General features: G+C 39.1%; 1 protein-coding gene across 1 annotated transcript in view; it reads right to left on the reverse strand.

The window, feature by feature from the left end:
- Positions 1-16,562: 16,562 nt before the first annotated feature.
- The window catches only part of SHISA9 (shisa family member 9), a 423,219-nt gene continuing 412,735 nt past the window's right edge, over positions 16,563-27,046 (reverse strand). Inside the window, exon 4 of the mRNA XM_072609900.1 lies at positions 16,563-17,485. Within this exon, the coding sequence (XP_072466001.1) occupies positions 17,103-17,485 (383 nt within the window). The 3' untranslated portion in view covers positions 16,563-17,102. The remainder of the gene's footprint in view (positions 17,486-27,046) is intronic.

Here is a 27,046-nt window from a genome sequence, read left to right on the forward strand (position 1 = left end):
TGGGGCAGCTAGGTGGTACAGTGGATAGAGCACCAGTGCAGGAGTCAAGAGGACCTGAGTTCAAATCTAACCTCAGACGCTAGACGCTCACCAGCTGTGTGACTTTGGGCAAGTCACCTAACCCCAATTGCCTCATCCTGGGTCATCTCCAGTCATCCTGATGAGTATCTGGTCACTGGAGTCAGATGGCTATGGAGGAGAAGTGAGGCTGGTGACCTGCACAGCCCTCCCTCACTCAAAACAAAGTCAAGTGCAAGTCATGTCATTATTTCTCTTATGGCATGGTCTTCTTCAGAAACAACGGACGAACATACATACATGTATGTATGTATGTATGTATCATTGAGTCAAAGGTTACACATAGGAATTATTTTTAATATATCAATTCCGTTTTATCAAAGATGTTTCTAGGTACCCATGACATCTACCATTTTGTGGAATTGTCGTAGGTTCTAGGGGAGAAAAAAAGTGCTGAATATATTATAACTTTTAGTTATTTGTGTATTTGTCTTAACCCTCCCTTCCTGCCACCACACCCACTAGACTGTAAATTACTTGTGCAGAGATTCTGCTATTTTTCACCTTTATATCTCTTGTGCCTTTCTTGAACATTACAGTATAAGAGTAGCAACTGGACCTGTTATTTCATTAGTATAAAGTGCTCTGTAATGAGGGAACTACTTTCATTAATGCACATTAGCACCTTCTCGGCAAGCTTTAGAGAGTTTCCTAGAGAACTGAGGTTAATAAATAGTAGTAGTAGTAGTAGTAGTAGTAGTAGTAGTAGTAGTAGTAGTAGCAGTAGTAGCAGTAGTAGTAGTGGCAGTAGTAGTGGCAGTAGTAGTAGTAGTAGTAGTAGTAGCAGTAGTAGTAGTAGTAGTAGTGGCAGTAGTAGTGGCAGTAGTAGTAGTAGCAGTAGCAGTAGTAGTAGTAGTGGCAGTAGTAGTAGTAGTAGTAGTGGTGTTTTCTGTGTATCAGGCACTGTGTTTAGTTCTTGACAGATATTATCTTGTTTCATCTTCACAATACCACTGGGAGGTAGGTGAAATTATTTCCCTCAATGTAAAAATAAGGAAATTGAGGTAAACCAAGGGTCACACATTAAGTGTCTGAGGAAGGTTTTGAGCTCAGCTCTTCCTGACTGGAGGTTCAGAGCTCTATCCAGTGAGCATCTAGCTCATTTCTTTTTTAAAATCACCATCACTTCCCAGTAACTCCATTCCCTACCTTACACAAATAGAACCCTGCTTTATAAAAATGAAGTATTATCAAATAATTACTTAGTCTGGTTGGCCCAGAATCACATAGTCACTTGACCCTAGGTCACTCTGATCTTCTGTCTACCTACTTCTGACTCTCATGCATATAAGAGGTGCTTAATAAACATGTTTTGAGTTGGGATTGAATGAAATTGAATCTAACTCTATTTTTTTCCTGAAAGAAATTATAATCTGATTATGGTATAAAGCAGCTACATAAATAAGTATAAATAGTCATGCCATTTCTAATTCTTGGGCAAGCTTTGGATGACTTCTCATTATTTTTAAGCTACCTTATGCCAGACTTGTGGTCTGGGACAAGTTCAATTCCTCCCTCTTCCTTCTCCCTTTATTGCCTCTGGCAACCTTCACAAGTGACCTTGAGAGAACAGCTGTTCAAGGCAAGAACTTCTTAGGGCATAATTTTGAATTCATTCCAGTTTGTCCTGAAACAAGATGGATAGTAGAGGGATACCAAGAGAGCTTGGAGAGTTTTCTATGAGCAGAGTGCAAAGAACTAAGGGGACAACTACTGCTGTCACAACACCATGTTGGAATATACTCCCATTGCAATGGCAAGACGGTGGGAACAGGGCCAATGTACCCTACTGCCAAAATACTCCAGGTATTCTGCCTGAGCAATGTCTCTCTGGCACACATAGAGGAAGACAGCACACTCTGAAAATAGCAAGCCCTTGTACTGATGTCTTCATTATGCCCACTGACCACGAAAGGGCACTCGGGGCAAAGGATGGCCAAAATCACTCCATTCCCTTGGAGGCCTTCCTGTGGGTCAGGGTTTCTTGATATATACATACATGCATACATACATATATATATACACATACATGTGTATGCATGTATATGTGTATATATGTGTATATATGTATGCATGTATACACTATAGAGCCCTTTTAAAAGAATAAGGCTTTTAAATGCATAAGATAAAATACACAGGATTACAAAAAGCAATTCCACTAACAGTTATCAAAATATTAAAAAAAAAAAAAACAAATTCAAGAAGCACAGATGAAGAACTCCCACATTATAGGTCTTTAGTCATCATGATAGTACCAGTAAATTATTTAGGCTCTTATTCTGGGATCTCCATTTTGGGGAGGGGCCCCAACCAGCCAACCTTCATTCCTCTCCTGGCTGTGCTGTTGACCTCCTGGACTGCAACATTATGTTTTAGGGTTTTTTTACATTTCTTTCCATTAAGATAGAGTTTTATCTTTATTTACTATCACTGCTTTCTTTGTCTCCATCTCTTTCATTGCAGTTCAATGAGTATTAGGTATGCTTATAAACCATAATCATTTTTTATAAGCCAAATGGAGGAGAAAATTCTAAGTGATCAATGGTGAGAAAATTAAGACTCAAAGAAAATTGGGAGAAAGAAATGAATAGAGCTCCCATTCAGAAATCTCAACCAAAGGGAATCCCAGAGAAGACCTTGCTACCTTTCCAACTTCAGTTCTTGCCTTTTGTCTCAGGTAATATCACCCAGAATCCTCTGGATGGCACAACCTCTAAGCCCCATGGTCTGATGTCATCAGCTCTTGAGAGGCTGCCTTATTCTTGTTTTGTGGATTGGCAGAGCACTCTCTGTATCAGTTCCTGAAAACCAGCTTCCCTAACGAAATGTCTACTCCCATTAATGTGAAATAATATCCACCTTTTAGCGTTGATATGAATGATATCACCAGGCAAGGGATGGAAAGGATGATTCAAAGCACAAAGGAAAGAAGCCAGGCCTCCACCCCAGGGGACAAATGTGTAAGTCACTTTGCTGGAAGAAATGGATTCCTCTAAGTTAGCCACTATTTGTCAGAATTAGCACTTAGAAGTGTCAGGTTCCCAAGCAGCCATTTTCCATGGGGCTCAAGGTTCAGAATATATCCACAGTCAAAAATCTCCTCAGATGATTAAAAGCTTACCCATCCCAGTTTCTTAGGGTGAAATACAGATTTTTACCCACTGTTTTATTACAAAAAAATGTGACAGGAAAGTGCAAGCTACGGTTGTTTTCTCTGTTGTCAAAGTTATAATAGCTAATGGAAAGGAAGGCTTATTTGTAAATTCAATATTCATAGCACATGCAAGTTGGAAGGGACCTCAAAGATCATGCCATTCTCTCATTTTACAGATAAGGAAACTGAGGTCCAAAGAAGTAGACTAATTTATCCCCAAAGCCATGAATAGTAGATGCTCTAACTGTAAAATTGATTAATCATTTGGTCATCAACAAGCTTCTGTTAAACATTTACTTTGTGTCAGATACTGAGCTAGGTACTGGGGATCCAAAGACAAAAGTGAAATCATTTCTGCCTAATGGGGTCTAGACACAAATAAAGCTTAAGAAACCCTGTTCTGATGACAAGGAGGAAGTCAGAAAATGGGGCAGGTATCAAAGCTACATCCATCAACTGCTGTCTAACTAGATTTCAGCCAATGGGGATTACAATTTGAACAACAAAACTATAGACGTGCTTCTGGCTACTGTGAAGCATTCACCTGTTCTCCAGTCTGGCTTTAAATGGGGAGGTGCAGAAGGGGGATGATTTTGAGTTATTCTGACCTCTGAAATAATAAAGGGGCCCTGAAAGCACAGTGGTATGTTCTTTTTAGTAAAGCACAGGTCCACATAGTAGATAAAGAGCCCTGCCTGGCTTTTCTATTAGGGGTTTGGAACCCTGTATATGAAACTGTCTACTGAACCTACAACTTATACATGGGATCTGACTCTCAGAATAGCAGGACCATTGTTCAATTGCCTTTTACAAGTCTGCAGAGAAACTGGACAAAATAAAAATGACCATAAAAACAAGCATCTTCACCTCATAAATCATCTGTTTAGATTCTGCACATTTCGAATTTTCCAGGGGGAATGAAAAAAAGTGTTTTTGTTTTTCACAAAAACAAAGAACACTATTATATGTACGTACACAGATATGCATACATATAAAAAGCATTATAAAAATCAGAATCTAACTGAAACCTTTGGATTAGCTGAGAAGGAAAATTGAAGGGAATAAGACAAAATTATTTCCAACAACCATGACATTTCTTGATGTGAAATGCTTTATTTAAACTTAGCTGCATCTCCCAGGCTAGAAATTAGAATCTGACAAGGGAAAGAATGAGGCTCCAAGTCTTAGAATTTACATGATGTTCTTTCACAGGGATTTTTCCCCATCTCTGCCTACTATGCAGCATAGAAAGCTAATCTGCAGAGGGGGATGGACAGTCACAGAATCAGCTTCAGAGTTGCAAGGGACCTAAATGACTATCTAGTCTAACCCATACATACCCTAAGAGGAAAACATTCTCCAAAATATACAGCAAGGGGTCATCTAGCCTTTTTTATTAAGAATTCAGTCAGAAGAAAACTATTCAGCCCTCCCTCACTCAAATCCAATTTAATGCAAGTCATGCCATCATCTCCTAACCCTAACCCTAAATGCCTCCGATTCTAACCCTAACCCTAATCCTAAATGCACTCCGTACAAACCACCACATTGCAAGGCAACTCATTTCACTTTTTGGATCCTTTTTCCTACTAAATTTTTCCTGACATCAAGCCTAAGGCTGCTGCTTTTCAACTTCTCTGCATTCTGCCTTCCAGGGCAAAATAAAACAAGAGTAACTCCCCTTTCTTAAGACAATCTTTCAGAATTTGAAGGTAGCAGTCTTGGTCCCCTGAGTCTTCTCTAGGATGAGCATTCCTACTTCCATTCAGTCAATAAACATTTATTGAGCATCTACTATGTCCCAGTCTCTGTGGTAAGTGATGGGGATATAAAGAGAGACCAAAGACAGTCCCTGCTCTCAAGGAGCTGTGTCCAGTGGCTGGGGATGGGAGGTGGGATAACATACAAACAGCTCCGTATGAACAAGCTACACGCAGGATAAATTGGAGCTAATCCACAGAGGGAAGACACTGGAATCAATTGATCCTCATATGGTAGGAACTCAGGACTGGTCAAGATACTTCTTCCCTCCTCAGCTTACGAATGTCTTTCCTAAATTATGCAACCAGAACTCATCCTATTATTCTACATGTGGTCTGACTAGGGCAGAGTACAATATATGAATACTTCTCGATTTTTGGAAGCTGTGTATGTCTCCATTAATGTAGTCCCATATTACAATCTTTTTTTGCTTGTCTTATTATACTGTTGATTTCTATTGCAGTTTTAGTCCACTAACACTTTAACCCCTCCAAAAAAAAATTCAGACAAACTGTGTAACTCTCAAATGCCATGTGTCTAGATTAATACCTAGAATTCTCTGCCTCCCCCAAAAAGAAAAAACAGGTGGAAAAGAGAGTGAGGCTTTTAAGAAAATTTGTGAAATATATTTCCTCTTCCCTTCACCTAAAATTCCAAAAGGACTGAGGAGTAATTTAGACCTCCATCACCAATAACTCATCAATAAACAAATGGAAGTAAATAAAGAACATGTTAAATTGAATTTCTCTATAGCAGGAATCCATTAAGAAGTACTACTTTTTACACCAAAAGGGTTCAAATATTGATAGGTCACTTAATTGAACCAGATCATGCCTTGGCCTAAGCTATCCACTCCCTGTAATAAGTGCTCTTTGAGAAGCTAAACAGAGCTTCCAGACTTTGGGGGCTGGGAGAAGGAAGGATGTATTGCCCATAAACAAGAGTGGGCTCAGCTTCCAATTACCCACACTAACAGAAATGTCTTTTAGCATGAGTAACATAAAATTCTAAAAAGTGTATTTAAAATTATATTTGATGTAGAAGTGAAATAATTGTTGCTAGTTTCTAACAACAGATTTGTCCTCCCTATCACACTTATCTTGGGTTAGCTTTCTTTGCTATTAGCTAAGTTGCTAAAGGGGAGACAGGACTGTTGGTTCTGTAGGAATAAAAAAGCTCAAAATGAAAGATTCAAATATGTAATATAAAGAGTATATAATGCAGACTCTGACAATTCAAATTTAAAAGCACCGCCTTTAGGATGTTAATGGTGTCTCCTAAAATGTTTACCTCACTATGAGAGAGTAGGAGACTCACCATGCCAATCGTTATCCCAATAAACTAAATTTATTAAGAGCCTACTGTGTGCCAGGCACAGGAGATTCAAGGAAAGGCAAATGGACTATCCCTGACCTCAGACAACTCCCAATCCAATGGAAGAAAGAACATGCAAACAATGATGTACAAATTGGATACAGGATAAAAAAGAAGTGACCAACAAAGGGAAGGGATTAAGAGGGACTGGGAAAAGCTTCCTGTAGAGGATGGGATTTTATCTGTAAATTAAAGTAAATCCAGAAGGCCAGAAGGTGGATATGAGAAAAGAAAGCACTGATGAGAGACAGCCAGCGAAACAGCCCAGAGATAGTGTTTAGTTCAAGGAACAGGCAGCAATGAGGCAGATGTCAACATATCAAAGAGTATAAGGGCTGAAAGGAGGGGCAAGAAACCTGGAAAAGGGAGTAGATTATGAAGGGCTCTGAATACCAAACAGAAGATTTTATATTTAATCCTGGAGATGATAAGGAACCTTTAGAGTTTATTGAATAGGGGAGTGACTTGGTCAGATGTGTTTTAGGAACATCACAGTAGCAGCAGCAGTGGAGTGGAGGATCCTATACCTTATCTTGCCCTATACTGGGACCCTGCTTTCAATCTTTAACTCTGGTAAGAGTAATCAAATAGCTATGACTATTTCTACCAAGAATCAATTATGCTATGTCTCTACTGACCACCTTTGTGACTTCCCAGAGGAAAACATCACACCCTTGTCCATCACTCCCCTAAATATGCTGCCTTCCTCTATTGGCCCATATGCTGCTTAAGGGCAGAAACTGTCTTAATTTGTGTTTATGTATCCCTGACCCTTGAAACATTGCTTAGCACGCAGTAACCACTTAATAGTTGCTTTTCCATTTATTTCTTTTTTTTCCATTCATATTCTAAGTACATGTAATAGCTGTTCTGTACATTGAAGGCTCATTCCTCAGGCTTCTATAAGCCTGAGTTCCTAGAAGCTATTATCAGAGTTAACTCCTTCACATAGAGATACATGAGATCCTTGCTGTAGCACATACTCCAAATGGGTGTATAGATAAAACTGTTATTGACATGGAGATACTCTTAGAAATAATATAGATCCAGAGTGAGACTGACCAGAATCATTTGTTTATTCCTGCTTTTTACCAGGGACTTACTAGACATTAGACTATTCCTCTCAACTTCACTGTACTTGGTTAATAAAAATGTTCACTTCCTTTGAGTTTCTTTGAACGATCAAATAAGTTTTATCAATGTCATAATACATGAGTGTGCATATATATACATATATATGTATATATGTATATGTGTATATATGTATGCATGCATATAGTGTGTATATGTATAAACACACATATATCCATACATAATATGTCTACATGTGTGGACATACTAAAGAAAGAAATCAAATCCCAAATTCATGTGTCCTAACACCTATATAGCAGTAGTAATAGTATTAGTAGTGTGTGTGTTCATCCTTCGTTGCCGAAGAAGACCATGCCATCAGAGAAATGATGACAAGACTTGCACTTGACTTTGTTTTGAGTGAGGGAGGCTGTGCAGGTCACCAGCCTCACTTCTTCTCCAGAGCCATCTGAATCCAGTGACTGGATATTCATCAGGATCGCTGGAGATGACCCAGGATGAGGCAGTTGGGGTTAAGTGACTTGCCGAAGGTCACACAGCTAGTGAGTGTCAAATGTCTGAGGTGAGATTTGAACTCAGGTCCTCTTGACTCCTGCACTGGTGCTCTATCCACTATGATGGTGGTGGTGGTGGTATTAGCAGTAGTTGTGTTAGGAATAGTGTAATAGTACTAGCCATAATAGTAGAAGTAGTAGTAGTAGTATCAGTATCAGTAGTAATATTACTTGTAGTAGTAGTAATAATAGCAGCAGTAACTTCAGTATAATTAGTAGAAATCACTGTATTGGTAGTAGTGTAGTAGAAGTAGTAGTAACAGCAGAGTAGTGACATCAGTAGTATGAGGCAGCATTCTTATTATCCCTGTTTTAAAGATGAGAAAACTGAGCCTGAGAGAGGTGAGGTGACTTGTTTAGAGTCACAGAGCTAGTAAATGTCAGAAGCCAGATTGAACTCAAAAGTCTTCCTGACACCAAGCCCAGACCTATTCATTATGCTCACTGAAGGCCATGCTTAGAAATATAGAACTAACTTGACTGACTAAGGAAAGCATATAGAAAAATGTTCCTCAGGTAATCAGTTGCAGGCAAGTAGAATTGGGCCTGCATAATCCAAGGATGTATATCTGGATAACTTGAGTCATCCAAGGATATATGGATCTATGTGGCCTAGCTCCTTTCCAGCTGGACCTTAATCTTGGCTCTGAGATTGATGGGCTCTGGGAAGTCAACAGTGCAACTTTAGTAGGCTGTGAATCCCTGGGGCGTCTGGAACACCTCCCATGCTACACATTTCAGAAGGACATTTTTGAGGTAAAGTGACTTAATGTAAAACCATTAGCTAAGGTCAAGATCCTGAAATCTAGACACCAGGGCCAAATGAGCTAGCATTCATTCAGTTTTATCCTGGTTCAATTGCTGCCTTTCTGAGTGGTCCCATGTCTGCTTCTCTGGGAACATCCCAGTCATTAAGTGTATTTCTTCTGCCAGGGTTAAGTGAGCAGATTTAAGGTTAAGTTATATGCAGACTTGGCAGTGTCTAACCATCTGTGCCCTTGGACAAAGGAATTAGATTGACCTCATCACAGGATTGGAGGGAGTCCATATTTAATGGACATACAGAAAATGTTGATTCATTACAACCAGATTGTTAGGTGTGGGCAAAGGGCAAAAATACCAGATGTTGGAATTGAAGGAAAGCTGTGGATTCTGTCAACTATACTTAGGGCTGACAAATCCAAGCTTTGAAAAAAGTTAAAAATGGATCATAAGACAACATATGAATAAGAGTAATACTTTCACTGTGTCCTTTCTGCCATTTCATTCTACCACCACCCCACAACCACCATTGCTACCTCCATCCTTTTACATACACCCACACACCCACACCCACACCCACACACACACACTACCACAGAATCTCAGAGCCAGAAGTAAAATTAGAAGACCACCTTGTTCATCATCTACCCAAGGAAAAGTGTTCTCTGTAACATTCCTGACCATCTAGCTTTCTCATAAAGACCTCACATAAGGGGAAACCCACCAACTACTCAGTCCACTTGCTGTAGGTGGAACTGGGGCAATCCATCTCCCACCTCCATGGTTTTGTATAGGCCTTTTCCCCCTTTTCCAGGATGCACTTTCTCCTCATCTTTGCTTCCTTGAGTCTTTAATTTCCTTCAAGCGCTAGTCCAGGTGTCAGCTCCTAGTCTATCTTGATAGACTGATCCCTATATATAGTAGCAGTAGCAGAAGTAATATCAGTAGTAATAATAATTGTAGTAACATCCATATAAACAGTAGCAGTGTAGAGTAGCAATAAGAGCAGTAATTATAGAAATATGTGCTTAAGTCATAGTCGTATATAGTAGTGAGTAGTAGTTAGAATAGTAAGAGTTCCCTCTCCCTACTCAGATAATCCTGTATTGACAGATTTTATCCCCTAGAAGAACACTTTCCTATACAACACTTTCCCATATCATTTTGATGAATATATGATCCACATACCACCTTTGGAGCTATTTAAATTGTATATGGGAAATTCCCGGTGGTGTCTGAACTTCAGCGATGGTCTGTGTTGACTGAAAGGAGTCCACCATGTAGCGCTACAGTGAAGCTAATGGTGAGTCCAGTGAGTAAAGAGAATGGCTGCCATTTTTCAGACTGTGTTGTTGCACATAATATCATGACATAAGTGGTACCACCACTTCTTGAATATACAGTAAAGTCACCAAAATATATTTAATATAATATATACCTATACCTATAATTTATTAGCATTTATTTTATTTATATGTATTTTATTTTTATAGTATTTATTTTACTTCCTATTTCATATTATAAAAATGAATATTCATATGTACACTAACTCAAGATTGGTCATAGAGGCAGTGTGGCATAATGGATAGAGAGAGCTGACTCCAGAGGGAGGAATATCTGATTTGAAGTCACACTTCTGACATATACGGGCTGTGTGACCTTAGCCAAGTCCTTTAACCTCTCAATGCAACCAGGTGATTCTCTAAGACTATAAGTCATGTGAAAGGTTACCGACCTGTATTGGCAGAATTGGAATTTTCTTATCCAGGAGATTCCCATATTAATGAAATTAAGGTTCCAGTCCCTATCTCCATAGCTCCTTCCTAACATCTGGCTTCTCTGACCAAACGGCTGGCAAATAATAGCCAGTTGTCAACAATAACTAATTCCATATGTTAGAAGTCACTGATTACAACCTGCTGCCCTAGAATCAGAGAATTTTAGAGTGGCTAAAAATCATCTTGTTCAAATTTGCGTTTTAGAGAAGAGTAAAATGAGACCCTCAGAAGAAACTTATCCAACATCATATAGCTAGCTACTGGGCATCAGAATGAAAATTAGAAACCATGCTTCCTGACTTCTAGTTCCATGGTTCTTACCATCACACTAGCCTGCCCTATTATTCAGGCAATGAGAAAAAGAAAGTGATAGGGGGTGGGAGTTGAAGAGTATTCTTCTGGATGAACACGGGCAGATAGCATGGCTTCCTGAGCCATATGCATAGTAAAACAGCTGGGTTAGGTTACTCAGGAGTCTACTATTTTTGAACCATTGACTTGGCTCAATCCTTGCTTTGTCATGGAAATCTATTTTCCCTAGGCTACATCCTATACCAGTCTTTGTTCTATGATCCAAACATTCAATTCCTTTAATAGCCCCCAACGTGTTTGTTTAAGCATCTCTGCTAGTTATCTACTGAACTCCATGGTTCCGGAAAACGGATCAATGAAAAAGGGCAGGATTTGGAGTTAGAAGACCTGAGTTTGAACTCTAGGTTCTTAATTCCTCTTAATACCTGTGTTTCCCTGGGCAAGTCAAATTATCTCATTGGATCTCAGTTTGCTCATGAAAAGGAGGGATCTAGACCAGATGGTCACTTGAGAACTGTCCCTTCCAATTCTGTCTATGATTCTATGACTGAAGAGGCGCCCTGAGACACTTATCTCTGAATAATACCATATCCATATAATCATGCACCATAAATGCTGCTTAAGCACTGATATCTATATATCCTTATATGTATATGTGTGTATATATGTATATATACATCTGTACATCCTTGTAACTATCATTTGCTTTTGTGTGATCAAAAAGTTTAAGTAGATTGGTGAAGTGTCCAAGCACCAGAGATGGGATAATAGCTTACCATGAAAAGTCTTCATTTTCTCGTTCTTGCTTAGATTCGTACATCTTAGTAAGATTTTCTTAAGAAGTAGAAATTTGATTTCCACAAGGCCTCAGGCTTCCCTCCACCTCTGGTCTCCTTTTGTATTTGGGAATTCCTAGAAGTCTATGACCACTGTTTCTCGGTTAGATGAAAACATTTTCCTGTGGATCAATTTTTTCTTTAGTATGTATTGGCAAAGACATATTGGCAAACATCATTGAAACTAGGTGATATTAAGCCTTGAGTCCAAGAAAAATGGCCAACTTTTAATTCCAAAATTCAGGTCAAATTCAGTATAATTTTACACACTTACCTACAGTCCTGTGTAGTAACCACTGATCTTCAAAAGATTCATTCATTTTCTCTGGACTTTGTATATATTTCCTAAGGCTTTAAAATGAACTCAGATCTCTAAGAAGATTTAAGGATACAGATTCAGGCAAGTAGGTGGTGCAGTTCATATAGTGCTGAACTGTATGTCAAGAAGACCTGAATTCTAATCCTGTCTCAGATGACTTAAAAGCTGTGTGACCCTGGGCAAATGTCTTAATCTCTGTCCCAGTTTATTCATTTTTTTAATGGGAATAATAACAACACTTACCTCATTGAGTTGTTGTGAGAATCAACGAGAAAAATTTTATGTATATAATGTGCTTAATAATACTCAAACTGCTATATAATTATTATTATCAGTATCATTAAATTACTTATAAAAGACATGCAGAACTCCAGGGGCATTGGCTTACATACAGTGTCAGGTATAGTTACTGTGTCGATTACTTTTACTTGGCTGTTTACTTTTGTTTTAAGGGTTCAATAATAATATGTGTGTGTTTCTGTGTATACACATGCATGTGTGTTGGGGGGAGTTATCTGGAAATAATTTGTCTAAAAAACAAAGACATCAATAAAATTGGTTTTATAAAAATAAAAGTTCAAACCAAAAATCTCCTCTTATTTGTACTACCAAAAAACTAGAAACAACGTAGATGCCCATTGATTATGGAATGACTAAATAAATTGTAAGTACATGGATAAAATAGGCTATTTCTATGCTATAAGAAATTATGACTCTAAAGAGACTGTGGGAAAATGTGTATGAGATTATTCAATGAACCAAGAAAAGATATATACAACGACTAACAAAATAAATGGAAAACAAACAAAATATCCAAAACTGAATACTGTGGTATTATAATGTCTAAGCCTGACCTCAAAGAAAAAGTAAGAGAATTCACTCCCTCCCTTAATTGCAGAGGTAAGGAGTATGAGTGTGGAACACTATATCTAATGCCAGATACAGTTGATAATACTGGCTAGTGTTGCTTAAAACATTTTTCTTTTTTCTTTTTTATTATTTTGTAATAATGGATGGTTGTCTGGGGTTGGGAGGGGAAGGTGTTGGGGCAAGGATAAAATGGGAAATGAAGGTAAAAATAAAACATACCAAAAATATGTTTAAATACTTTTGCTTAATTTTCAGTTGAGTAGAAAATTCAAGTAACATCAACCCTCTCATTCACAAAGTACTCTGGGTAATAGGGATTTGATTGCTCTTGACAAATGCTGTTTCTCTCTCTCTCTTCTTTGTGTTGTTTATCCTGAAGTTAGATGAAGAATATGAGGTAGGGGTAGACACAGGTGGGACAGAAGCATCACGTGTAATCCAGTTTTATTGCCAGGTAAGAAATTCTTATTAATATAGTGAATACATATGTTTACAAAGAAACATTCTTAGAAAACAAACAAACATTTTGTCTTTATTGTAGGAAGTGTTATTGGTATCATAAACTCTGCAGTTGTTAACAAGTATTAACACGAGGTTACTTACAGAACATACAGTTACTAAAATATTTGCACATAAAATATGCTCAAGTACACAAAAACCTGGGTGGGGGAGAGACTTGGATGCAGTTGCCAGGTGTAGCCCAAAACTGATGATTTTAATAGACCTTCAGTCCCAGTAGGACAGGGAGTCAGACAGCCTGTTTGGGATGGCAGCCAGGAATAAATGAAAGGCAAGTAGGATAGGCAGGGGAAACTGGTTCATCACATCAACCTTTGATTCTCTCTCCTACCATTGTCCCATCTTCCTACCCCACCTCCAACAGGATCTTAACCACTCTATCTGCCTTAGACCCCAAACATCCAGCTTGCCCTCCAATATAGCAGCAGGTTTACAAAGCAAGTCCTGGGGGCCTCCATCTGGAGTTCAGTTAAGAGCCCTTCCTTGGAGAAGCTCCAGTTATTAGCCTAGCTCCAGGAAGGGAAGGCATGGTCACAGCTGGCCTTAGGCAAAGAGTCCAGTGTGTTGACTCTCCATCTCATATTTCCCTCAACTCATTTGGTGCCAGCACTGCCCACATTTCATTGAAAGTTGTTCTCAGGCTCCTAAGGTTCAGATCTCTTGACAAAAGTGAGACTGCAGATTCAGAGGACTCAGGTCTCAACTTACATTCTTACAACTCCTCAGAAGGGAATTGACAGGCAGGGAATAGGACAATATGGGCTGTTTGAGGCAACCATGAACAAATAGCCCTTTAGGCTAAAAATCAGGAAAAGGAATTCAGGGAGGAGAAAATTTTGAGAGAGAGACAGATGAGTTAGGAGATAGAAGCTGATGGAGAAATAGAGAGGGTTGAAGTTAGAGGAAGAGACGGTTTAGGGTCAGAAGGAGTTATTTGGGGGAAGAAGAGGTTGTGTTGGACAATAGAGGAAATAAGTTGAATGGAGAGGAGAGGGAGGAATTTGAGGGAAAGACTAAGGTCATATAAGAGGACTATAATCATAGACTGTTAGAACTGACCTTAGATCATTTAGTCTGATTCCCTCATCTTTGCCAATGAGGAAACAGGCCTGGGTAGATGAAGTAACCTGGGACAGGTTCAGGACTAAAACCCTGACCTCCTCACACTCCATACAATGGTGTTTCCACCACACTATGAGGGAGAAATGAAAGAAAAGAATGAGAGAAAGAGGAGAATTTTGGAATTGGGAGTAGGAAAATCTGAAGAAAAACTGAAGACATGAGCTGGTACCAGAAAGAGGTTCAGCAGACTTCCCTTTGTATCCAGGGGATATCAAGACACTGTGGTACTGTTCTCCTGGGGTCTGAACATTAGGTGGAAACCAGGTAAGATACCCAGGCAGCACTGAATCTCTTTGGTGGCTGCTTCATTACCAGCTAAAATGGAGGTGGGAAACCTGGGGTAGAGTGATGGATTTAAAGTTGGCCATTTGGTGACTTTGAAAGACTTATGACCTCTGATGAATGCAGTGATCAATCAAGATTTGAGGACCTATAAAAAAGCATGCTACACACCTCCTGACAGAGAGGTGATGGACTCAGGGTGCACAATAAGATATGCATTTTTTTACATGGTCAATGTGGAATTTATTTTGCTTGACTATGCACATTTCCTACAAAAGTTTCTATTTTCTTTTTCCTTTTTAATGGGGATGGCTAGGAAGAAAAGAAAATAAATGCTTTTTAACTAGAAAAGCAATTTTTAAAATTAAGTTATTTGGATTGGAAACCACCTCTCCTCAATTTTTACTTTTCTCTTTTGCTCTCTGTTTCTCTGTCTCTCTCTCTCTCTCTCTCTCTGTCTCTTTGTGTCTGTCTGTCTCTGTGTCTGTCTGTCTCTCTCTGTCTCTCTCTCTCTCTGTCTCTCTCTCTATGTCTCTGTCTCTGTCTCTGTCTCTCTCTGTCTCTTTCTAAACAGGGCCAAGCAAAAACAACACAAGAGTTCCATGTGTCTTCTAACATATCATTTGTCTATGGAGGTGTGACATTTGAAAGCCAATTCTAATGAACAAGTTTGAGAATTCCCACTGAGGAAAGTGTGGTCCAGAAGAGTTCTTGGAAGAAATGAGTAACAGCACATGTGGGCTTGGGGTTGTTGGATGAGAAACATGGAGAGGCTGTCTTCTTACCTACATACCCCTAGCATTGCAGCCACTTGGTGGAAGGGGGGAGGGGAATGATGAGGGAGGATGGGGAAGGGATGGAACAGGACTTATTAACAAAAGGAGGTATGAAAACAACTTCTACTACTTGCATAAAACAGAAGAAAATAAGTCTAAAGGAACACAGGTTGCACTTGGAAAACAAGACTGTCATTGAACACCAGTGACACGTTGAAGGCACCACCCACGCTTAAGTCATTTTCAGTCCAAAGCAGTTGGAGTTCAGCAGCACGCTTAAGGTGAAGGGAAGTCAGAAACAGACAGTTCAGTGAGACTCAATTCTGTTCTTGGGAGAAGACAGCTTTTTCAGAGGTGGGGGGCGGGACCCAGAGTGGAGTGACAGCTACTCCCCTTTGCCCCCTTCTACAAACCTGTCCTTTCATTGATTGTTTCATTTATTTATTTATTTATTTTTAAGTGACAAAGTCTTTCTTATTTTGGAGATTGTGAAAGGAAAAGGTAGATGTTTTCTGTTTGTAGTTTCATGTAGAGATTTAAAAAAAAAAAGGTTGAGTACTCTCTAAACCACTGCCCCCCACCCACCCAACAATTCACCCTTTTACTGAAGTTGTAACAGTTTTTATGGATATCACAGGAAATAGTCTCTTTTTCTTTTCCTTTTCATTAGCAATTGGTGGGTTCAGGGTCTGTTTATTTTTTGCTTCCAACAGTGATGATATGAAAGTATAGTAAGCGTGAGGGCTGGGGCTGCGTTCCTTTGCCCTGGGCTTATCACAGGTACATAACGTCCTGATCATCGGTTATTAGGATTGACCAACAACTCAGATCCTTGACATAAAAGTCCTGGCCAAAACGATGCATTTTCATCCATTTTCTCCTCTGCTGCACATGAGAGTGATCCTATACTCGTTCTCTCTTTCTCTCTCTCTCTCTCTCTCTCTCTCTCTCTCTCTCTCTCTCTCTCTCTCTCTCTCTCTCTCTCTCTCTCTCTCTCTCTCTCCCCCTCTCTCTCTCTCTCCCTCTCTCTCTCTCTCTCTCTCTCTCTCTCTCTCTCTCTCTCTCTCTGCTTTCTTCCTCTTTTGCTCTCACAAGCAGGATCAGATAGCTTCTAACAAATGGTTTACATGAATGGAAAGTCTGGATTGTGCTACTTCTCATCAAGAATTCCAATTTCAAGTTTAAAAAAAAGAAGAAAATGTCACACGGATCAGGCTTGTGAGTTTGTCACTGCCTAGGTTGTGAAATCCACATGGAGTTTTCTCCACTTCTCTTTCAATGTATTGCTAAATGCCCGTCTTGGTTTTCCTCAGCTGCTCATTGACCGCATGCCAGTTGTAACCCAGGAGAAGCAAGTTTCCAAGTCATCAGTTAGTGGGTTGTCAGTTTTGATCGTAAGTGTTGTGTGTGAGGGTGTGTGGGGGAAGGTGGGAGGGGAGTGGTTCTTTAGATTTTGCTTTTTTGCCTCTCTCAATTGAGTGTGCTCTCCAAGACACTCCCTGCAGTGCCAATCTCAGACAGTCACCTCCGTTTTGCTGTTGGTGATGAAGTATGGCTGTGAGGGCAGGAAGTGCTGGCTCCTCGTTGCCAGTGGTTCGCTGGAGGTTGTCTCTGCTGTACCAAGCTTGCCCTTGTTGCCATAGGTCTGGCGCCGGAGGGATGGTTCATTGGGGTCCCAGCTCTTGAAGTTGGTGGTTGAGTTGTAGGCCAAGGGGTGTGTGTGGAGTTTGTTGACCCGGGACTTTTGTCCATTCTGCTTGGCAGGGCCATGCTCAGGACTAAAAGCCCTTGGTGGATCCTCCTCTGCCCGCACTGGATGAAGTGGTAGGCTCCCCTTGGCTGCCAACTCAGCCAGGTGTCGTCGTTTGGAATAGAAGTCATCATTGACCTTGTCAGCTATGTAAGCCAGAAAGATGGGCCAGAAAGGGAGAGGTACAGGGGAGGAGAGAAAAAAGAGAAAAAAGAAAAGAAGCAGTTAGTGAAACTGGCAGAGAAACTGACCTGCAACACAGACATTAAGAAGTAATCCAAGACAAGACACACATTAGAAAATCAGCCAGGGCTTGGGAATGAGGTCATGGTTCTTTCTCAAACAAAACCAGAGTCCTAATAAGACAGATCTAAAATTGTTATTCAGGGAAAGCAGTGATTTGGGTGCTGCTCCAAGAATGTAGAATGAACTCTTTAGTCTTGCTAAATGAATCTCCATAGTATCACTAGACACCTGAGGCATAATGGGATTTGAAAGTAATTTATTCACCTCAACCCAAATATTAAGCAGGCATGAACGAACTGCAGCTATACCCAGCCAGCACAGCAAGAGTCCATCAGATCAGATAGATCATTTCGAATGTCTTTGCTTTCCCTGCACCAAGGCAACTCCTGAAGGTCCATCTGATATTTGGGTTAGGGTAGGTAAATTACTTTCAACTACCATAAAGCCCCTGGAAGCTAGCATTAAGGATAGCAGATTAAATTCCTGAAGTTTCATTTAGCAAAACCAGAGGGAGCAGGATGGAATCGAAAACCCTTTGATGTCCTGCAGCTTCATCCAAATTAATGCTTGGTTAAAGAATTATACCTTACACTTGAGTGAAAGACAATCTAGCATCTTATAACTATGACTATGTTTGATAAAGGTCCATGGAGACATTGTCATAAGAATCTCTATTTTATAGATGAAGAAACTGAAACTCAGAACAAAGTGACTGAACCATAGTTAACACAAGTGTTTTGTGGAAATGTCGGTACTAGAACACAGATCAACTGATTTCTTACATAATGACATACAAATAACCTCAGTGACAGGCAGGTACACTCCAAGAGGCAGAGCTAAAACAACATTTGGGGACTGTATTCAACAGAAGGCCACAGAGCAACATCTCTAAAATACAGTAAGGTCCTACAACAAGGATTTGTTTCTATCTAGTGAACAGGGAAGTAGGTGGGGTTGGTTTACAGTCAGTCAATCATTCAACAAACCAGGCTCTATATTTGAAGATATATAGAAAAGTATAAGCCAGTTCCTGCTCACAGGAAGCTTATATTCTAATAGGTGACATAACATGTAGTTTAGAGTTACTTATAGTCAGTCAATCAGTCAACAAGCCAGGCACTATGCTTAGAGGTACACACAAAGGCATAAACTGGTCCTTCCCTAAAAGAAATTTATATTCTAATGGGGATAAAATATGTAACTAGGATATATATATATATGTATATATATAATATATGCATATGTATATACACACATGTATATGTATGTGTACATGTATATATGTATGTGTATGTGTTTATATGTGTGTCCTAGTATATATAGAATATATTGTTATATATATTCGTGTGTGTATGTGGGTATGTATAGATAGATAGATAGACAGACGAATAGATAGATAGATAGACAGATAGATAGATAGATATTCCAGTCCAGATAGAGATAGATATGTCATAAAGATCTATCATCTAGATAACAAGCTAGTTAGCTATCTACAGAATAGGTAAAGGTAGAAGGGGAAGGCATTAGCAGGTAGGGGAACTAGGAGAGGCCCATTATGGAAAGTGAGATTTAACTGTCTTAAAGGAATCCAAAGAAACTAAGAGGTATGGGTGTTGGATCTATGCATTCCAGGAATAGTGTACAGTAAACTTTGGTGACAGGCAGGTTCACGCCAAGAGGCAGAGCAAGAGATCCAAAAAACTCTGAAGTTTGGGCCCCTCCCCACCAACTTGGTTTCTCAACAGCTACCCTAGAAAGACACATATATGTTTAACTATATGGGTATATATGCATACACATGTGTACATGTCCTATATATACAAGTATGTTCATATATAATCTCACTGGATCTTCACAATAACCATATGAGGGAAGCACCACAGTTATTATCATATCCATTTTACAGATTAGAACACAAGATCAGAGATTTTTAGTTACCTCATGGTCACCTATATGGTGGGTATCAAAGCAGATACTTTGAACCCAGATCTCCTGATTTGGATCTCAATGCCTTTTCCACTATACACTGCCCATGCTAGAAAGTACACTGTAATGCTTGAGCCCCTATCATAGTGTGACTGCAACAATGATTCCACAATATTCCATCAATTCGTTTTTTCAAAGGTGCAAACTGCGGAAAGATTTGAAGCAGAAATGAGTGGGTCCAACATGCTCCTCCAACTCTACTCCAAGGTTTTATCCTGCATGACTATCTCTCCCTTTTACCTGATGCCCCTCTTCCTACAAAGGGCAACACATAAATTAGCTTTTCTCCTATCAGCCAGTCCTGTCTGCCTCCTCTCCTCAGCTACACCAGCAGAGTACTCCTTGCCATGACCTGGAATATATTTCTGTGTGTGTGCATGTGTGTGTGTGTGTGTGTGTGTGTGTGTGTGTGTGTGTGTGTGTGTGTGTGTCTCCCTCTCCTCTCTGTCTCTCTCTCCCACCCTTCAGAACTATTTATCAGTTAGGCATTTTCTCAGGGAGAGAGAAAGGGGAAAGGCAATGCCTGAACCATTTCCTTTTCTACCAAATTAAACAAATTGCTTATTACACCAGGTACAAGCAGCTCCTAACTCTGAGCAGCTGGAAAAGATGTTGCATATTCAGGAAGTCCTAAAGGAGAAACAGCTTCTGAGGCATCCAGCTGCTACTCCATGAAGACAGATGAGAATAGAAGTACGTGAAATCATCAGAGCACATCTGGACATCCTACCTCACCTCATTCCAGTCCATTTTCTGGCCTCCAGAATGTCCTCCTGAGATCCCTCCTAATCTACCTGTCTTTGATAAAATGCACTTTGACTATATGAACAAACACACACAGTGTATGTATGTGATGTCTTATAAACTGCGTAGATAGGTGCACAAAGTCCTTGTTGCAATTGGTCCTTAAAAAGGGTGAGGTGGACTGAGTTAAGGCAGGACTTATCTCTAGGACTTGATTTGGGGTTGAGGGTAGGGTGCTGAGCTCTGATGACTGTCAATTCATCTAGAAAGGATATCAGACATTGTCCTAGAGGGAGCATTATATTATGTAGCTGAGGAATCTGTCCCAGTGTTACCTTACAGAATTACTCTCAGAATCAGATGAAAATACATGTATACATGCATATATACGTATACATACATTATACACACACTTTACAATACTTTAAAGAACTAATATAAATGTCAGTTATTATTTTATGGCCAAAAAGTAAACTTAGTCGTTCTAACAAAAAGGAGTTTTTAATTAACCCTAAATTCACCAAAACTGTTCCTCTTCATCCCCATTGCTTAGGCACCCCAGTGAGCAGAGATTTTATTTTATTTCTCAAGCTGAAGTTATTCAAAGTATCCTCCCTGGAGGAGAAAGAAGACTTTAAACCTTGGCTGTCGGCCTAGTTTCAGAGAATCCAGTCCAAAGGCTATTCTGGCTCCATGTGGTGTTGTTCTGTCTAAGTCTATTAAGAAGTTCCCAGTGAGGGAAATGAGAAATTCATTGAAGGGCCTATTAAGAGCCATTAATGAATTCATTAACCTAATCAGCCCAGGGTTCCTCTTAGGCAGACAATTGGCAAGATTAGGAGAGTAATAGGTGCTCATGCCCTTTTAAGAGCAGTAGCCTTCTTAGGTCAGATCTTTCTTGGTTTAAACAAGTGGGGAAAGGGAAAAAAAGGTTTCTCTTCAATGAATCTAATTGCCTTGAAGGAGTGAGTGTTGTAAAATTAAACTGTACCTGCCACCATCTGTCTCTCCTTTAATTAGCAACAGAGTACTTGCTGCAACATACAGGTGCAGAAAGGAATTTAGTGACACTTTCATTAAAATGGAGAATGCCAAGGTAATAACCAGTTTTCAAAATAAGATGCGTCTTGGAGGCACAAGGCCAAGTTCATGTGGTTTTCTTCAAGATAAACCTATCATTAAGTAGTGACACTTATGGTTTGAGAGTCACATTTATCTGTCTTAGGTGATATAATTCTACTCCATGAGTTAACTCCCCCAACCCAAATACTCCCATGTCTCAGTGTTCATTCACCATGTCTGATCTGTCTGAATTTTCAACCATCATATGGGAAGGATGCTTGTATTCCTCCCAGATATCTCTAGACCTGTGATTTTATTGGTATGTAGAATTCCTGGGTGAGGAAACACTCTCTACCAAAGTCAATTGACATTATTTCTGCAACTTATAGACAGAGAATATAGAGAGCCCAGATAGATTAAATGTCTTGTCCAGGGTTCTGCAGTCAAGACGTGTCAGTTGGGACTTGAAGCCTAGGTCTGCTTGACTTGGAGACTGGCTTTCTATCTGCGATTTATTGCCTCACTTATCTGTCTTAGGTAATGGGATCCCATTCATTAACTTCCCTAGACCTCACCCAAATATGGCCATCCCTCACAACTCTCATTATGTCTCATTTATCTCCATTTATAATCACCGTGTGGGATGGGTGTCTGTGCTCTTCTCAGGCATAACTAAAATATGCTACTATTTTAAAGCTCATTTTTGATGGACTTGGAGTTATCAGAGTTGTCTGTGAATGGGCAAAGCTGCCCTCTTGGAAATGGAAAACGTGTTTTCTCAGCCTTGTTCTTTGAAGGCAGCAGGTCAGGGGGGCCAAAGGTGGGAGAAAAAAGAGCTGGATACTATCAATTCTAAAAGGAAGACCTTGATATTCTATTTTTACACTTTCCATATTTCCATACATAACATACTTCCCTGCCCCCACAAGCATACCAAAGGATCATATGATAATCTGTTGCTTTTATATTGAATGCTAACTTTAACCTAATCTCACATGGGTAAAAATGGACATGATGGTGGTAGAAGAAGATATGATTGACCCAGCAACCCTTAAAGAAATCCTTGATTTCATGCTTCCTCTTTGGTCTCTGATGTCCTTAATATATTTTCTCACATTATCCTAGCCATCTAGCAAGCAGGATATTGCTCTAATGGTTCAGTACCTAGAATCATACATTTAATCATCAAGGGGTTCTGCTGCCCACTTGCCTGATCTCGTTCAGTAAGGTGGCTCTATGTTCACAAGACTGGTTATATACGTTACTTAATACCAGGAGTCACTCACGGAAAATGACAGGCTTACTACCTAGTTCTCAGAGAGTTGAGTAGCTCTATTCCCAACCCTATTTGTAGTTGCCAGTACTCTTTTCATTAGCTGATGGATCTAATACGCATGGATTTTTTCAGTGGGATTTTTGTGGTACCTCAACTCAACAAGAGACTTCCATCTTCCTTTTCCTGATGAATTTCAATGGATTCCAATCACTAGGATAATGGAATCAGTCATAGAAACATTGATTAATGGCACTTTTACTCATGATCATAGAAACAAAAAAGATTAAAAACCAAATATATGAAAGTAGCCACATAGCAACATAAGTGACTATGTTCCTGCCAGTCATAGAAGGTCAGACCTTTTTTTGGTCCACAGAGAAGCCAATCCAGGAGTTTAAAGCGATATAGTTCAAGCATTTTAATTTGAACATCCTATCAGCTTCAGACAACACCCAAAGGTTTAAAGATCATTTGGTCAAGTGCTTGTATTCATATATTCCAAATGGCTTTACCCACAAGAAGCTCACAGACATTTTCCCAAGTATGATCCACTTATGGCCAAATTTTCCAGAGGGTCAGTGTTTAGTAAATGCTAATCAAGATGTAGGCTGTCTCCTGGCTTTTCGTCATCCACTGCTGTATTCCTGGAAGGTAATAATTCCATCTTCAGACTGCCTCCCAATTGGTTCATTTACTGGATTGTATGGGAATCAAGACCACTTCTCAATGCTTATTCATCCTCATGGGAAAACTAGGTCAAAGACAGGTGCAGATGCAAAGAGAGCCTCCTTTCATGCTTATAATTTTTCTGCCTTCTACTAGAACAAACCTTTCCACAACTTAAGTCCCAATTCACTTCTGCCTCAGACTCTTTAGCATTTTCTATAGAATAAGCTTTGGGAGTCTTCTCACCTTTATGGATGGTTTGATCAAGACAGGGGGTCAGGACATGTTGGTAGCAAGGAATAACTGTGGCCTACATACACACTTTTCTCCTGCTCCGTCCCACACTATATGTGCAAGGGACATCAGAAATCATGTATTCTAAACCATACTTAAGAGCATGAATTCCCTCTCAAATGTCCCTATTACCACCCTCTCTAGATCATAGGGTAAAAATTTGGAGCTAAGAGAATTATCTCGTGCAATGCTTTTATTTTACACCTGAGGAAACTGAGGCCAAGAGAGGTTAAATGACATGTTCAAGGTAACATAGCTAGTAAGTGGCAGAACCAGAATTTGGAACCCAGGTCCTCTGACTCCAAATCCAATCCTCTACCCACAGTACAAGTCAAAGGCCTTCAATGACAGAATTTTCTACTTCCTCTATGCCTATTTGGACAATTCTAATTACTTTTCCTTTTATGGAGCTTCTCTGTAATTTACACTCAGCGTTCCTAGTTCTGTTCTCTAGAGCCATGCAAGTCTAATCTTTTTTTCCATTTCACAGTCTTTGAAAGCTTGCAAAGAATCTTTTACAATACTACATTTACAATTTTAGCATGTCTCCCCTAAATTATTCTTTTTTTTCAGTCAAGTGACCCTAGAGGTCACTCAATTGATCCTCATGTGAAATGGTTTCAAATACCTTTTCTATTCTATCACTTCCATAATACAAATTTAAAAATAAAATATCCCAGTCAGAAGAGGCCTTGGTGACTACCTGGTTCACTCCTGAACCCAACCTCACTTTACTGATAATGACCAAATAATCAGGATAAGATTTGTTTGAGGTCACACAAACAGGTAATGGGCCATGGTGGGTACTAGAATTTATTTATTGCTTTCTAAACTGAATAATGTATTCTTCACTTGTCTATGCTAACTCTGCCCTCCACAGACCAGTACACAGTTGGAAGGGGCCAATAGAAGAAGCATTCATACTTTTTCCACACTTCTTCCTTCCATACACTCTTTCTTAACTTTTTTATTCCATCACCTCCCCAGAGGTGACTACCATGAGGCACAAATGTGTATGTGTGTGCATGTATATGTATATATGTATGTATGTATGTATGTATGTGTATTTGTACATATTTGTGTGTGTATGTGTAAAACCATTCCATATAGACTTCTATTTATCAGTTCTTTCTCTGATACAGATAGCATCTTCCTTCATGTGTCCTTTGTAGTTAATCTGGGTACTTATAATAGTCAAATAGTCAAAATTACTTAGTCATTCAAAGTTGTTCTCAAAATAATATTGCTGTTACTATATACAAGGTCCTCTTGGTTCTGTTTATGTCACTTTTCATTATTTCTTGCAAATCTATCCATGTTTTTCTAAGATCATTGAACTCATCATTTTTTATAGTACAGTAGTATTCCATCACAACCATACACCACAACTTGTTTAACCGTTCTCCATTTAATGGGAATCCATGCAATGTCCAGTTCTTTGTCACCACAAAGAGAGTTGCTACAAATATTTTAGAACATATAGGTTCTTTTCCTTTTTCCCTAATCATCTTGGGAAACAGACCTAGTAGTGATATTGCTGGGTCCAAAGGTATAGGCAGTTTAATAACTCTTTGGACACAATTCCAGTTCACTCTCCAAAATGTCTGGATGAGCTCACAGTTCCACCAACAGTGAATTAAAATCCCAATTTTTTCACATCCCTTCCAACATTTGTCTCTTTCCCCTTCTATAATTCTAGCCCGATCTGATAGGTGTAAAATGGTATCTCAAGGTTGTTTTAATTTGCATTTCTCTAATCAATAATGATTTAGAGCAATTTTTCATATGACTGTAAATAGTTTTGATTTCTTCATAGGAAAGCTGTCTGTTCATATCCTTCAACCATTTGTCAATTGGTGAATGACTCATATTCTTATAGCTTTGATAGAGCTTTATATATATGAGATGAGACCTTTATCTGAGAATCTGTCTATAGAAATTCTCACCTCCCTCAATTTTCTACTTTCCTTCTGATCTTCGATACATTTGTTTTGTTTCTATAAAACATTTTTAATTTAATGTAGTCAAAATTATCCATTTTATATCTCATACTGTTTTCTATATCTTGTTTATTCATAAATTGCTCATTTATCCGTAAGTCTGAGGGGTAATATATTCCATATTCCTCAAATTTTCTTGTAATAACTATATCTAAGTCATGTATCCATTTTGATCTTATTTTGGCAAATGGTGTAAGATATTGATCTATGTTCAGTCTCCTCCCTACTGCTTTCCAGTCTTTCCAACAATTTTTACCAAATAATGAATTCTTATCCGCAAAACTTAAGTTTGTTACACTTGTCAAATACAAGGTTACTATATTTATTTGCTGTTGTAAATTGTATGCCTACTCTGTTCTACTGATCTACCTTTCTGTTTCTTAACCAAATAGTTTTGATGATTGCAGCCTTATACAGCCTTAAGATCTGGTACTGTTAAATTTCCTTCCTTTTCATTTTTTTCATGAATTCTTTTGATATTTTTGACTTTTTATTCTTCCAAATGAATTTTGTTTCTGTTTTTTCTAATTCAGTAAGATCAAGTGTGAAATAAGGATGCCCACTATCACCAATATTATTCAATATTGTACTGGAAATCCTTAGACTGGCACTTAAAATCCTCCATAATCTAGTCACTATCTACCTTTCCAGTTAATACTGGAAAGTATTTAATAATATTCCTTTTCATGCACTTTCCATTCTAATCAAAACTAGCTTTTCTCCATCTATGATACCTTTATATAGCTGATCCCTTCTGTTAGGAATGCACTCTTTCCTCATGTTAAATTGAATCTCTAGCTTCCTTCAAAGTCTAGCCCAGGTGGAGTCTCCTATTGAGACCCTTCCTGCTTCCATATCCTCTCCCTCACCCAAACCCCACCATTTAATAATCTCTCTAGTTTTCAATTACTTCATAATTTCATATTATTTTATGCATATTTGTTTGTATGTATTATATTCTTCCTTCCCTCCACCCTCCCTCCCCATAAATCCTACCTGCCCCAGTAGAATGTAAGCACTTTGAGGGCCTTGCAATTAGTAGACAACTAATACTATTGCTCAGTTTCCTCATTATGGATACCACACTTCCACATATGTAGCCTGAGTTCACATTAGCTTTGGTGTGGCAGCATGTGCCACACCAAAGCAGAAAAGCTTACTCAAGTAAATATGTTCTCTTGCTGGAGAAATGTTAAGATGTCAGGGCCAGACATTCCCTCTAGCTTAATCAAACTACCACCGAGGGGAAGAGGGACTCATAAAGCCATTCTTACTTTCCTTCTCTCTTTTGTAAAGTGTATGAATGTTTCAAACCACTAAGGGACAATTATGACATTTCAGTTCCTGTACTATCTGAGATACAGATTATATAATAAGGAGGTGGCTCTAGTTTCTACAAGAAGACTTCACAGACTGGCCCCTGAATGGCTTTG

The sequence above is a fragment of the Notamacropus eugenii genome, chromosome 1 (assembly GCF_028372415.1).
Source record: "Notamacropus eugenii isolate mMacEug1 chromosome 1, mMacEug1.pri_v2, whole genome shotgun sequence".
Lineage (NCBI taxonomy): Eukaryota > Metazoa > Chordata > Mammalia > Diprotodontia > Macropodidae > Notamacropus > Notamacropus eugenii.